Raw genomic sequence first — 14,932 nt, forward strand, 5'->3', positions numbered from 1 at the left:
GCTTAATGTGAGGACCAACTGTATTTTATTTTGAAACTTTACCAAAGTATGCATTAGCAAAGCCTTTATTTTTTATACCTTATGCCAATTTTTAGTCTTCCCTTTATAGTCAGGGGCATAACCAGAGATCAAGGTGAAGATCAGACTTATAAACAAACTTTGTGATTGCTCTGAAACTTTCGACAGTATAGCATGTTTCCCCATGATCTTAAGCAGTCAGTGGTGTGAAGAAGTCAGGAGTAAAGTGATATTGGGAAAAGGTGATCTCTCTCTGATAATCTTGTTGTAATCAGTCAACAATTGTAAAAACATTGTTGATCTTTAAAGTTGACATTGTCTGGTAGTGGAGTATATTGTGTTGATATTTCAAGATAATTTCCATATTAGTTAAAGAGTTACAGAAGGATATAAGTTGTTTATTATATATTGAAGATGAACTTTCCCTTATAAGTTAGACCTCAATCGGGACTGTGCATGACACTTTGTCTTTTGGCGATGCAAGTTGCACCAGTGTGTCATGGGGATATTTTCATTGGTTAAGAAGTTGTGGAGTGAATACAGACAGATTTCTGTACTGTATCCAGGGTACTGCTGTAACCTTGAAGGTTAAGTCCCCACTTGGTCCATGACGTATTGCCTGGCAGTTGCTACATTGTGTTAATGTACCTTGATATCCTTTTTGGTTCATAGGTTTCAGGGTGGACATGAACACTTCATTAATATGCCTAATTTTATCCTTGAAGATACGGACAAAATATTATTTGACAAATTTCATTCCACTTATGCATAATGTGGTAAAGCTTCATTAAGATGCAATATTTCATAGTTTTAAAGTTATGGTCCTGGAGGGAGGGAGGGACAAATAGCCTAATTCTGCAGTGGTGGTGAACAAATCTGTTTCTGTTTAATTAAAAAAACCTGTTATACAAAGTAGGTTTACAGTAAAGTGGGGCCATTTGTTTTTAGGATACTTTTATTATTTTCCTGGTGGGGGTGGAGATGACATCATGCCAGTATCATTTTGATCTCTACATTTGCATTTTTTTTTAGTTTATTTAATCAATTTATCATATTTCAGCTCAAAAACAGGCTGTACTGTACGAGAATTGGCAACTGCATATCAGAATCACATTGGAGAAACCCTTAATGAGGTTGAAGAGCTAACTTCTGAGGAGTGTGAGGTGTGTTTATAAGTGGTTGAGTTCGTTACTCTGGTAAAAAAAAACTGTATACAGTATAGTCTTCATTTGCGCGGTCAATTGAAACCGTGGAGGTCCGCGTAAAACGTGTAAACGAAATAACAGAACATATGGGATTAATTGAAATAGAGACTGGGCCGACCCCCAAACTACACTTTTTCTGACACAATAGTACGTTGTAGTAAAAATAACATCTTAATTTTATGATGGTATGCACACACAATTAATATTTAAAAGAAATATAAATAATATTAGGTTTTTTAACACTTACATTAGTAGAAAAGATGGCTGGGCACACGGGGATGGGGGGTTGGTTCTGAGGCAGAGGGCAGATTAATTGGCCCTCACCTGTATCACTTGTATCAATTGTATCACTATCCACCACAGAGGCTTGCAGGGCCTCTTTGTCAAACCCCTCAAAGTCCATATCCTCACTATCACTGACTTGGGCTGGCCGTGGTGGGTGGCGGGTGAAGAACTCGGTAATGTTTTGTTGACTGGGTGACCTTGTGTGCACCCTGCCCGCGCCGCTTTCCGCGTAAATGATGGAATGAACCGTGTAAATAAAAATTGCCAGTCTGGCAAGGTGCCGCGTAAATGACCAAACGCGTAAGCCGAGACTATACTGTATATATATTTTTAATCCTCCCAGTATAAGTCAGTGAGTTGTGAGTAATTTTATTGCTTGTCCATGACTCCTGTATTTGTGATGGCCACATAAAGCAAATATCCATTTCTGTTTATATAATGGCTATTTTATCTTTCAGGTAACACACTCCCCAGCTCATGTAACACGACATGCACGAGTTAGACATGCAAAGGTGAGAAGCTCCTCTTGGTTATATGTAAACTTTTAGAAAATATAGTACAGTATTTGAGAAATTATTACTAAACCTGACATGAATATAATAGGTTGAGGTGCATTTGTACAGGGAGTAAGTTACTAATGCAAATTAGACTTACACTACAGTAATTGAAAGAAAAGCCATTGACTATGCTAGTGAACAGGACGTTGTCTCTTGCCAGAAGTCATTAATGTTTAAAGATATTTATTGCCACCACCAACAGGGTCATGTGAATAGGCCTTTCAGCAAGCTGTCTTAAGTTGCCATTTCTGACTGTTGGCATACTTAATATGAGTCTTTTCCATGACAATTCATAGGGCTGCCATGATTTTTATGTTCAAGTGTTTAAGGTACCATTCTGGGTGAGTTTGTATTTTTCTTGGGTGCAATCTGATATGCACAGGGACTGTCACTTAGTCTAAAGATATAAGGCTAACCAACCATTTACAAGAGTTTCCAATTTACCTTTTTTCTTCCCTTTTAGATATTACAAATAATATATGATTGCTATATCTCATGGTTGTTAGCTTTCAATCAGTCCTGACCCAAAAGGAGGTGAGTTTCTGATAGTAATAGGAGCAGAGAATAGAAAATTACAAAATGTAGATAGAATAATAGTGTAAATTACATAAAATGTACTATTTAACATTAATGAAGAACTTATTACTGTACTGTTACGATTATATATTCATTTCTAGAAGCCTCAAATGTTCCTTTAACAGGGTGAGAGTTCAACAAGAACTATCGCTCGCAGGAGTTTAAAACGTGCCCTAGAGATTGCAAGAGGTGCCGAGTTGAAAAAAGCAATGAAATATTCGGAGGTTTGATTTTTTCAGTACTGAGAGCATTTACTTGGGCTAACATACAGTACTGTAATGTAAGGGTATTGTTAATTAGGAGGTGGTAATATTAGAAAGGGGAAATTAATGGGTTCACAGGGAATTACAGTATATTGGTGCTTATTGTTTATCAGAACTATTTCACCATTAAACAGCTAATAAATGTTTAATGTTCGTGAGTTGTAATGGGTTGTGGAGGTTGTGTTGATTTTTATTTGCAAAGAAGCTATTCGGGTTTACTTACATTTTGAAATGTGCAGATATAATGGCCCTTTCCCCCAAAAAACTAACTTTACTTTAATCATTGATATCTTATGAAATGATAGTGTGCTGTATTTGCATCACCTGGCTGTATTTATATACAGTATACTATCCTTCATATATGGTCACTCTATGTATGTATTGTATATTGGTGCATCCCTCTTAATGGCCAAAATCCACATGTACAGCACCTAGAATTTGAAATTCCTTTTAGTTATTAAACTTGTAGTATGGTAAGCATTTCCTTTGTGCATCTTTGTTCTTAGATTAGTTCTTCCTGTTCATCCACAATTTCTTCCTCACTTGTATAGCAGTAAACATAGAATTTTTTTAAATAAAGTATGTTTCTTTTTCATGGGACTACTTTGCCACTACCAAACCCTATTATTTTGAGTGAACTCTACCTACTTAAATGCATTCTTTGTAAAGTACAGTAGATAGCAACTGTACACTCTTCAAGTTTTCGATGTCCATTCTTACAATGAAACCTCCATATAATGGATTCCTCTCTCCATATAATCTGTTAGATGGGGTTTCATATCAAATGGATCCTCAATATAAGAGACTTTTATCTCTATCTAACATACTGTAGTTCATTAGATGTGGGATTCACATAAAACGGGTCCTCTATATAGCGGAGTCTCCTTTCTACATTGTCCGTTAAATAGAGGTTTCACTGTAGTGTACAGTAATTTAATTTTGCAATGGGTAACAACAAACAGTATAGTACAAGTATTGCACCCTTTTTTACTCATAAACCTTATTACCAGACTTGAATCAATCAGAACTGTACTGGTATAATTGCAGATTTATGAAATGTATGTACAGTACAGTATTTATATTTACTGTACGAGGCAGTGGTGAAAGATTACTGTATTAAATGAATGGTTTGATTAATGTTAGTCCTCATATACTGAGATCACATACTGTACTGTACTGGGAATGGTAATTATTGGAGAGCGGTTCTTAGTATGACAGCACTTGACGTATATACCAATATTGTTAACAGTGGCCTGGCATTCTTAAAAAAAAAATTACTTTTGTGATGTGGTTTAATCAAAGATGGCATTTATTGTTTAGCTTTAATCAAGAATATTAAGTTGTTAATCCCTGGAATGTTCTTCAATGGTGGCTTCATCATATCTTCATTGTTTTATGCCCATTTCTCTTGTCAGGTTTCTATCTCTCAGATAATTCGTGACTTCTCCCCATGTCAGAATTACCTGTAAGTATTTCATAGTTAAATTTATGGAGGGGTTAGTGTATGTTCCATCATATTAAGATAAATCAAATGCATGCAGCAAATTTCGTGTTTCATCTTGAAAAAAAGCTGAACTATGTCAATAATATATTAACTCACTGTATTTATTTCAGACTCCAGACTCCCAGAGAGTTCGGATAAAGCCCCCTGCCAGAACCCCACCTGCAACTTGTACTTCAGATAAGGTACTGTATTTTCAAACTTGGGTGTTTTTTTGTATTTTTCTTATTACTGTTATAGTTGTGCTGTCCAACTGAGTCATAAACTCAATTAAAAGAGATATAAATAGGGATTAAAAATATAAGGAGTGAGCTTGATCATCTTTATTTCTCTTCCACAATTTGGTGATGTGAACTACAGGCAGTCCCCGAGTTATGAATGGGATCCAATACATTCACTACAAAAATCTCTAAGATCCCATATTTTACATTACTTTACTTTCATTATTCTGTATTGTTTAACATCACTTTATTTACAGTATTTACATTATTTGTTATGTATGGGATATTATTGTTGTTTTATATGGATGGGATTCTATACTTTAATCTCTTCTACTTATCACTTCAACTGGAAGAAGCAGTTGCTGAGCATTTAGACATTTTGGAAAGGTCGGCATTTGCTAAACTCCAGGGGAATTGTAGCAGTAAGTGGATATGTCCTTGATTTGAGTGACACCTTGTTTGCAGCTGGGGAAATGTGCAGTAGTATTACATACTGCATATGGTATACTCTATATACAATATACACTTTCCTTTGTTCTGAATGATGCCTTTACTAAATTTTATAATTGATATATTTTTTTCCTATGTAGGTTATTCGACCAAAGAAGATTTTACTCAGCAGCAGCAGCAGTACCCATGGTAGCTCTCGTGATACACCAAAAACTTTCTCAAGAAGTCGGCTGATGCTTACCTCGTCATCCTCGGTAAAACACAAAATACAAAAGGTTTTGCATACAGTATTTATTATATACAGGAACACCCTGGTTAATGAGAGGGCTAAGGACTGACGGCAGTTGTTTAAAACCTGAAAAGTAATTCACTATAGCACTGTTCGTCATACACCGGTGTTACTGAAAATAGATTCAAGACATGGCAACAGTGCAGCAGCAACTGCAACATTAGAAATATATAATTCTTATGCTAACAGCCATTATATTTTAGTGTATTTTGTTCTAAGTCTTTTAATGAATAAGATAATAACTGTAGCAGTATTTTATTTTTATTATCAAAAGTATCAGGTAAATTGCTCTCTCTCTCTCTCTCTCTCTCTCTCTCTCTCTCTCTCTCTCTCTCTCTCTCTCTCTCTCTCTCTCTCTCTCTCTCTCTCCTCCCTCCTCCTCCCTCCTCCCCTCCCTCCCTCCACTCCCCTCCCTCCCTCCCTCCCTCCCTCCCACAATTGTGTGAAATGAGTGACGAACAGTGCTATAGAAACCTTGTCATCACGGGGGTTAGGTTCTGAACTGCTTCACAAAACCCCAAGTTTGCTATGATTTTGCCTAAAATAAAGATTACAAACTCCTGTGACTTTCATACTATATTTGCCAGTGTATGTTTGTATTTTTCAAATTCTTTTTACTGTATTATTATTATTATTATTATTAATATTTTCATTCTTCATAATCAAGTTTTGAAGTTTAATCATGTTTTATTACAGAAATTTGGTGACCCAAATGAAGCTAAATACCCAACGAACATAGTTACTGGAATAACATCATTCATCAAAATACAACCAGCAAAGCCATCACGTGAGGAGAAGCGACAAACAGGACTGCAAAAGAAGAGGGATCGAGAGGATGAGACGATAAAAAAGAAAGAAGAATTATTAAAATTGAAAGCAGAGGGGCAGAAAAGGTTGGTCAGGAGATAAATATCTAGAAATATGAAAGTCAGAGCTGTTCTTAGGATTCATAATTCAAGTTTTATCTGAGTGTCAAATGGATTGTTGCATGAATAATGGGAGAACAAGGTGTTGGGTGGTTTAATGAATCTTGTATGAATTGTCATTAATTTTATTCAATTATTATTTTATAACAGACGCAACGAGGAAAGGATGAAGCGGGTACAGGAAGCTCGTGAAGAAAGAGAGCGTAAGGCTATAGAAGCAAAGAAACAACAAGACAGAGATAGAAAGAACAGAGAGGAGCGACTAAGAGAACAGCAGCAGCAGCACAGAAAGCAGCAACTTCTTGCTAAGAGACGTGCAGAAGAGGCTAGAGTTAAGAAGATTAAAGAACAGGTAGGTTTAAGCAGTAACCTTGGAAATTAAATTATTCATAGTTGCGTTGAATTTAAAACTCTCGTATATATTTACTATACAGTAAACCCTCGATAAATCAGCACATCTGGGCTCTGGCCTTGCTGAGGTATACCAGATTCTGACTTATCGAGGCCTTTCCCCCTTCATACAAAAATCATCGACCCATATGTGTGTGTGTACAGGTAATTACTAAATATACAAAAAGTAACACTTACCAGCACTGCAGGCGAAGAATGGAGCATCATTGTAGGTGACACAGAGGTATGGTAGGTGACACAGAGGTATGGTAGGTGACACAGGCATGGTAGGTGACACAGGCATGGTAGGTGACAGGCATGGTAGGTGACACAGGCATGGTAGGTGACACAGGCATGGTAGGTGACACAGGCATGGTAGGTGACACAGGTGTGGTAGGTAACACAGATTCATGGTAGGTGACACAGAGGTATGGTAGGTGACACACAGGCATGGTAGGTGACACACAGGCATGGTAGGTGACACACAGGCATGGTAGGTGACACACAGGCATGGTAGGTGACACACAGGCATGGTAGGTGACACAGAGGTATGGTAGGTGACACACAGGCATGGTAGGTGACACACAGGCATGGTAGGTGACACAGAGGTATGGTAGGTGACACACAGGCATGGTAGGTGACACAGAGGTATGGTAGGTGACACACAGGCATGGTAGGTGAGACACAGGCATGGTAGGTGACACAGAGGTATGGTAGGTGACACAGGCTACCAGATATGCCGAGATTTTTGCTGTTGACAACACAATATACATAATGTATGTCGTTTCTCACTCTTGATTTTTTTTTTTTTACTATTTACGGTTATTTATTATTATTACTGTTATTTTGTTTATTAAAATTTTTATTAATTTTAATTAATTAATTATTATTATTACCCCCTGTATTATTATTATTATTATTATTATTATTATTATTATTATTATTATTATTATTATTATTATTATTATTATTATTATTATTATTATTATTATTATTATTATTATTATTATATCTTCGCCCCCCCCAGGCCCTGATGTGGGTCAAGTGACCTGTGCCCGGGTGGGCTAATCCCCGTAAAAAAAAAGAAACCATTCCGAGAACATATCCATGCCGAGTTGTATAAAATTCCGAGTTATCGAGGGTTTACAGTATATTAAAAGTCAGGTTACATACACTTCATCTTTCTGTGTATTTTTTCTTTAAAATGATTGTGACTCCATTTCTAATTTATGAAACCAGGAAGAAGAACGAAGGAAACAGGAAGAGGAGTCAAGGAAATTAAAGGAAGAAGAAAAGCAAAATGAGGAGGAAAAACTATTATATCTGGCAGAGCAACGCCGTCGTCAAGAGGAAGAAAGGAAACGGTAAGTGTATTAAATAAAATTACAGTAAACCCTGCCAATACTGTACCAAACTAATCCATACAAGCTCTGTCCATTATTGGGAGAATTTTCATTTTCCCCCATTCCCCACCACATGATTTATGGCTATAACAGGCTCTGTTGCAATGAAGACTGTCTATCAAATGAGAGCCCTGCTATGTTAGACAGCTACTTCTACAGTGGCACCTTTTAATTGATGGATCTCCACAGGTACTCTGTGTGGGAAAATTTCTGAATACCAAGTTATTTCTGGGGAATATCACCTTATTTAATACCATTGTAGTGCAATAACCCTATCTGGTGTCAAGCAAGTGTGTTTTCAATTACAGTTTTTGTGCTTATCTTGTAAGCACTTTCTTCCATAGGAAACACAGCTGGTAAGGTACCATTTTGGTGGTTTCATGGTACCGTACATTTTATTCATTGCCCACTGCACAAACTGGAGACCATAACTCCACTGGTTGCTTTTATTAATGCACATCCAAGTACCTCAGTTTTGCTCGCCTGGTGCACCTCTCACTTCACTGAGGATTGCTCATTTTGGAACAAGCTGTGTACAGCCATCTCTCAATTTATATGGTAGTTACGTTCTTGAGAATGACCGTGTAAATCAAACCTAATTATCCCATAAATAAAGGAAATGGCGGGGGTTAGGGGAAGCGCTCCCTAAAAACTTTAATTTGTGGATCTATTTCCTTCAGTATGTTTTTTTTACAAAAATATATTAACAATAATAATACAATAATAGAAGCAAATCTAATAATACAGTAGTAAGAAAATAGATTTTAAATGAAAATTTGTGCGAACGTAAACATTGAATGATGGCTGAGATGGCATGCAGGAACTAGTGGTGGAGGAGAGGTGGGGGTTACTGGGGGAGTTAGTCATTTGAATCAGATGACAGAGCAGGTGAATGGGGAGAAGTGGGAGCTTTCGAGTTACCATATGTTGATGGCTGAGGTTAAGGTGATTGTTACTCTTTCCTTTTTTGTAAAGTAGGAAAGCAATGAGATGTAGAACTATGCTGCCTGGCGCAATGGGACTCTTTTGAAAACTGTGTTATTTAAAAATAGGTGTTAACTTAATGCTAGTGTTATTTTAAGAACATGCTAATTAAATCCGTGTAAAGTGAGAGGTGACTATACTGCTCCGAGCCCTCATGTCTGTGACTCATCTGTGAGGGTGTGTAAATTCATAAAATTAGAGAGATAATTCAAATTTTAAGTAAAAACAGGGAGTGAAGCTGTTCCATACATTCCCCGCTGCTGGGCGAAGTTTTGCTGGTGGTGGACAATAAGATATCATTTGGGTCGTATGTGCTTTATAATATTTGTATGTCTTATCTCAAGCATAATGGCTTTTATTGCACTTTTCAATTGAAACGTTAATCATGACCCCACTTATTCGCAATTTATATTTTAACAGGCATATTCTATACTTAGTTCAGTATCTGTATTCGCAAAGCATACCTTGCTTATCCGCAAAGCGAATTAGAAAATTGAAAGAAATAATTTCAATATGCTACAGTAAATTTGTTTCAAACTGCACAAGCTAACTAGCTGCTGCACTCGTACTGTATTCCTCTGTCAGAAGTAGTGCTTGGCAGAGATGCCAGGTACGATGCTGTTACCAGCTATGGACTTCTGACCCCAAGACTCGGCTGATTATGCTGTAAATTTTGTTCCTCTTTAATGGTCGTTAATTATGCCTGCATCTCTCTTCATTTCCAATTTAATGGAATATTTCTGCTGGTTACTGTCATTTAATTTGGTTTATTTTAGGCATGATAAAGGATTAATGTGTGGCTGTGCATTATTGCATATATAATGTGCTTGGTGGGATTTTTTGGGTGGAGGCCATATGTGTTTTCATAATGGAGTTTTGTTTTCTATGTATGATGATATTTAACTTTTCAGGAGCAAAATAAGGAACATGCTGGAGGTGTGTGTCATCTCTGGTGCTTGGTGGCTCAAGCTATGTGAGCAGGCTGCATAGTTAATTGTTTTTGCTGTGTATTCATACACCAGGCCATGCGAAAGAGTTCTCTCTGTCTGCTTTGATCTGTTGCGTTGTGTGGTAGTGTCGATACTGTGTCAAAATTTTTTTCGTATTGCCTCCTACTCATTCACACATTTTATACACACAATCACAAAGTTTAGTAATTATTAACAACATTTGTGTCGGTGTGTCTTTACAGTAAGTGAATTTTTTACACCCATGGTGAATCAATATTCTATGCTTATTTTAACCCATAACTGGTCATTAACGTTCAATTACGTGATCACCGATATTATTATCTCTGGTCAGTCACGTATTAGAACGTTTTCCAAATCTGCTTTTCCCGCACCTTTGAAATTGAGTCTAGCTACCATAATCTGTTTGTGTAAATGTTCCCCCCCCCTCCCATCTCTCCCCAGGGGGCCCCACCCTCCCATCTCTCCTCACAGTCAAGGCCCTGGGACTACACAGTAGTCTCTCGATAGCCATGGCATGTGAACGTAACCGGTCACTCAATCAGGTTGAGACATACTCTAAATTATTTGGTAGGGGTGAAGATGAGTATAGATTGACAGAGGCATGCATTGATAGGGATATTGAACGTGATGATAATGATAGTGACTAAGACTATGTGTTTGAACAAGAGGAAAACAACACTGATAAACAGCAAGTAGAGGAGAGAGGGTTGGTGTCCTCTTCATCTCCAGGAACGTCCAGTACTCCCTCCATTTCACCTACCCCTACCAGTCCGTCCCACTGTATAGTTACATCCACCCACACCCCTTCCTCCCTCCTACACTAGCTCCCTCCCTCCCTCCCATACTGCTACCTCCATCCCACCCTGTTCCCTCTCTCACATGCCTTCCACCTACATTGCTCCCTCCCTCCCTACCTCCCTCCCTCCCTACCTACCTACCTCCCTCCCTCCCTCCTACAGTGTGTGTGTGTGTGATCATTATGTATATATGTGGCTGCAAGACAAACCAGTAGTACTGTGACAGCACTGGAAGCGAGTAGAGGTTTGGGAATACTACACCAGCCCTGGATTTAAATGTCTCGCAGCACCTTTAAACGAGGCAGATTTTCAAGTGTCATTTTGGGGTGTTTGGGCCATAAAAGAAAAATATGATTATCCCCGACCAGGGGGTTGGGAGGGATACCATGGATGTATAATAATGTGACCTTTTTGCAGGCTAAAGATGCTTGGCTAATAAAATGTGTTTCTGCAGTGTTGTTTTGTATTGTATTATGGTATTATACTTATTTTAATACATTACACCTCCACCAATTATATAATTATATTAATTCTTATGGGAGAAATTATCCTGATATTCGCAAAGAATTTTAGGGACACATCATTTGCAATGACCGGGGTATTAACATATTATTGATGCCTATGTAAAATATGTTGAAATTTCTGTGTCATAATGATCAAGGGAATAATTTTAATTATGCCCTTTGTCCTTGAAAACGTCAATAACATGCCATCTTTGCCTGGAGAGAGAGAGATAGGTTCAGGGTAACAACACCAATGAAAAAGAAAGTGTAATTTTCTCCCTCTCTCTCTCTCTCAATATTTTTGGTCTATTACAATCAGAACAAAATTTTAGAGGGAATGTGTATAACATCTTCATGTAAGGGACATTATAATCAATACTCGGTGGTAGATGTAGCGCATGATCTCATCACAGCTGGTGCTAAATTATTTGTTTAGTTTCGATTCTGATTTGTTTGGAAGGAGAGACAGGCTTTTTGAGGTGGTTGTAAGTACATCCACACTAAGTTAAACACTCAGTATTTCCTCTTAAGAATAATAAAAAAAACTATTAATATACAGTAAAAGTCCAAAAATCCGGATGCCAGAAATCCGGACCACCCGAGAATCCGGACTTTTCGAAAACTCAAACTTTTTTTTTTTTTTTTTTTTAGCTGGCTTTTGTGTGTATGTGCGCATGCGTGAGCGCCACAGCTGCACAGCGACAACAAGCGATCGCCACTTTAAAACGAGCAATCAAACTGTGACAACGTATGTAATTTTGAGTCCTACTCTTTCCATTTACAGAGCCCATAATAATGGCTCCTGAAGTAGATAAACTCCGTTGTGTGAAGAGAAAGAAGAACACGTTGAAATTGGGTGACAAACTTTAAATAATTAAAATAGAACGTGGTGTGAGCAATACTGTTCTAATGGAAACATACAACATTGTAAAGTCTACAATTTATGATATAAAAAAGGCAAAGAATAAAATTCTAGAATTCACAGCTTTTTCTTTAAAACTGCTCATTTTGATAAATGAAGCATGCTATATTTGCTAATGAATAAACTATCAAAATGTATCTGTTCATCTCTTCTTTATTCCTCCTTAAATTTGAATTTTAAAAGTACTGCCTGAGAATCCGGAAAATCCGAAAATCTGGACTGACCCAATCCCCAAGCAGTCCGGATTTTTGGACTTCTACTGTATTTAGATAATCTTTAACAACATATTGTATTGGATGCTTCTTATTATTAACAATAATACCATATATGTTTAACCATGAGAGACTTAAGCTTGTACTACAAATACATATAGTACACTATATATACGGTATATATTTAATATGACAGGTAGGTTAATTAAGCCACGTAAAAAAATCTAAAAAAAAAAATTCCATTGATGTTTTTGTTTTTAATTGCACCAGTGAAGTCATGATTAATTTATTCTGCTTTATTAGTTATTGAAGAAACTGTAGTATATCAGAAAAATTTTCTTTTGTAGAAAAATTGCTGAGGTAGAACGCATCGCCCGTGAGAAAAAGGAGTTAGAATACCTTAAATTGCTTGAAGCACAGCGCATTGCTGAGTTACAACAAGCTAAATTGACAAGCTCAGCAGTTAAAAAGGTAAAAACTAAAGTACTTATTTTCCTTTTGCTGCATTATTTAACAATTGGTAATTAATGCAGAACTTCCTTTAGATAACATCATCTTTTGCTCAGTTCTGTTTAATGTGTTATTATGCCTGTATTCCATCAGTATTCCTCTAATCCTTTTCTCAAATTTATTATTTCTTAGCTCCTTAGTAACATCTTCATGTCCACTTTCCACATGAACCTGTAGCTTCAGTGCTCAGGTTAGTTTGTCAGCATTCTCTATTGTATTTTGTTGATTATTATGTTGTAATGCTTTTATTCATCTTATGATTATATATCTCACACTGTAATTTTCCTACAGATTGCACTAGCTGATAACAAGGAAACTGGACTAAATCATACATTCACTTTAAGTGATAACAAGGAAAATGGTCTTAATACCACATTTTCCAAAACTACTGGACCGTCTCAGTCAAGTTCTACTGGGAAAAACAAAGATAGTTATGACATTACACCAAACTCCAAGAAATATAAGAAAAATATTAATAATTATGATATAAATGATATTGAGAGTGATGACTCAACTGATGAGGACAGTGCTCCTAAGAGGAAAATTCCTCCCTGGGCTATGAGTAAGTTTAAAATTTGGATATTAATTTTTTCCTATTGTTTGGGATTTTATGAATAGAATATGTAATGGTTACATACTTATAGATTGTTGTATCAGACACATTGCAGTAGTTATATTGTACAACCTCCCTCGGTATTTTTGTTCCATAGTAAGGCAGGTTGAAAGTGCAAACAATGGCAATTAAAGTTTGTATGATGTAGACTCAAGTTCTAGATTAATTAATTTATTTACATTTTCATCTTGGATTATCTGCTATTGTTTGATGTCTTTCCAGCAACATAAGTGAAACTAAGTTTCTAATGCACTGATAATTGTGGTAATTAGCACTGTCTTGCCTTTCCACTGAGGTTGAGTTGGCAGCAGCATAAACATATCATACTGTTAGTCTCCTTCAACATGATGAAGTACACTGACTCATTCACACAAAGAATATTGCCCATGCTGTATGGCAAAACTTGAGGGATTGCCTTTAATCCTGCCATAATGATAAATTAGCGAGCACAATTTTTCTAAGCTGAAACCCCGCCGTGAAATAGTTAAGCAAATATTTGGGGAAAACTTTTAAAAGGATAAAGTTTTATGATGTAGATGGCTGGGTAGTACCAGTGTAATGTTATATTGATGGAGAACAACTAAAAGGAAAAAAAAAAAAAAAAAAAAAAAAAATAATAATATATATATATATATATATATATATATATATATATATATATATATATATATATATATATATATATATATATATATATATATATATATATATATATATATATATATATATATATATATATATATATATATATATATATATATATATATATATAAGCAAGCTTGATGTTGTCAAGCATTTTGAAAATAAGGAAAGAACATGTGATATTGTGCGTGCAACGGGAATAAAGGAGTCTACTTTGCGCACCATTAGAGCCAATGCAGCAAAGATTAAAGCAAGCTGTGTTGCTGGAAAAACCAAGAGAGCTAGCAAAAGTGTAAGATCACGGCCAAAGGAACTTGAGGAGATGGAATGGCTTCTAAGTGTTTGGATAGAAGATCAAACGAAAAAGCGATCTGGGACCAGCTTCCTCACCATTAAAGAGAAAGCCTTGTCAATATATGAGGACCTAAAGAAAAAAGCTGAAAATCCTGATGATGTGGTTGCCTTTAGTGCTAGTAGTGGATGGTTTTCTGGTTTTAAGAACCGCTATGCTTTTCATAATGTAAAGTTATGTGGTGAAGCCGCAAGTGCCGACGAAGCAAGTGCCCACTTCTGGAATTAGACGTTTTTTTCTTCCCTCCCATGCAACCAAAACTGCACCTGATGATGATACTGATGATGATGATGACGATGACAATTGTCAAACCCTGTCTGCATGACTCCTCAACATTAACCT

General features: G+C 36.5%; 1 protein-coding gene across 1 annotated transcript; it reads left to right on the forward strand.

Moving 5' to 3' along the window:
* Positions 1–1,041: 1,041 nt before the first annotated feature.
* LOC121865236 (vicilin-like seed storage protein At2g18540) lies at positions 1,042–13,704 on the forward strand. The gene is made up of 9 exons (XM_042364588.1): positions 1,042–1,181; positions 1,967–2,020; positions 4,519–4,590; positions 5,217–5,330; positions 6,062–6,258; positions 6,442–6,643; positions 7,921–8,045; positions 12,821–12,944; positions 13,275–13,704. Exons 4-9 carry the CDS (start codon positions 5,310–5,312, stop codon positions 13,599–13,601), a joined length of 996 nt encoding a protein of 331 aa, XP_042220522.1. The 5' UTR covers positions 1,042–1,181; positions 1,967–2,020; positions 4,519–4,590; positions 5,217–5,309; the 3' UTR covers positions 13,602–13,704.
* Positions 13,705–14,932: the final 1,228 nt, after the last annotated feature.

The sequence above is a fragment of the Homarus americanus genome, unplaced genomic scaffold, assembly GCF_018991925.1.
Source record: "Homarus americanus isolate GMGI-L3 unplaced genomic scaffold, GMGI_Hamer_2.0 scaffold11025, whole genome shotgun sequence".
NCBI classification, from domain to species: domain Eukaryota; kingdom Metazoa; phylum Arthropoda; class Malacostraca; order Decapoda; family Nephropidae; genus Homarus; species Homarus americanus.

Coding starts and splice junctions, on each gene's coding strand:
- LOC121865236 (XM_042364588.1), top strand. CDS start 5,310: ATGCTTACCTCGTCATCCTCG. Junction 6,259..6,441: donor AAAGCAGAGGGGCAGAAAAG/GTTGGTCAGGAG, acceptor ATTTTATAACAG/ACGCAACGAGGAAAGGATGA. Junction 6,644..7,920: donor TTAAGAAGATTAAAGAACAG/GTAGGTTTAAGC, acceptor TTATGAAACCAG/GAAGAAGAACGAAGGAAACA.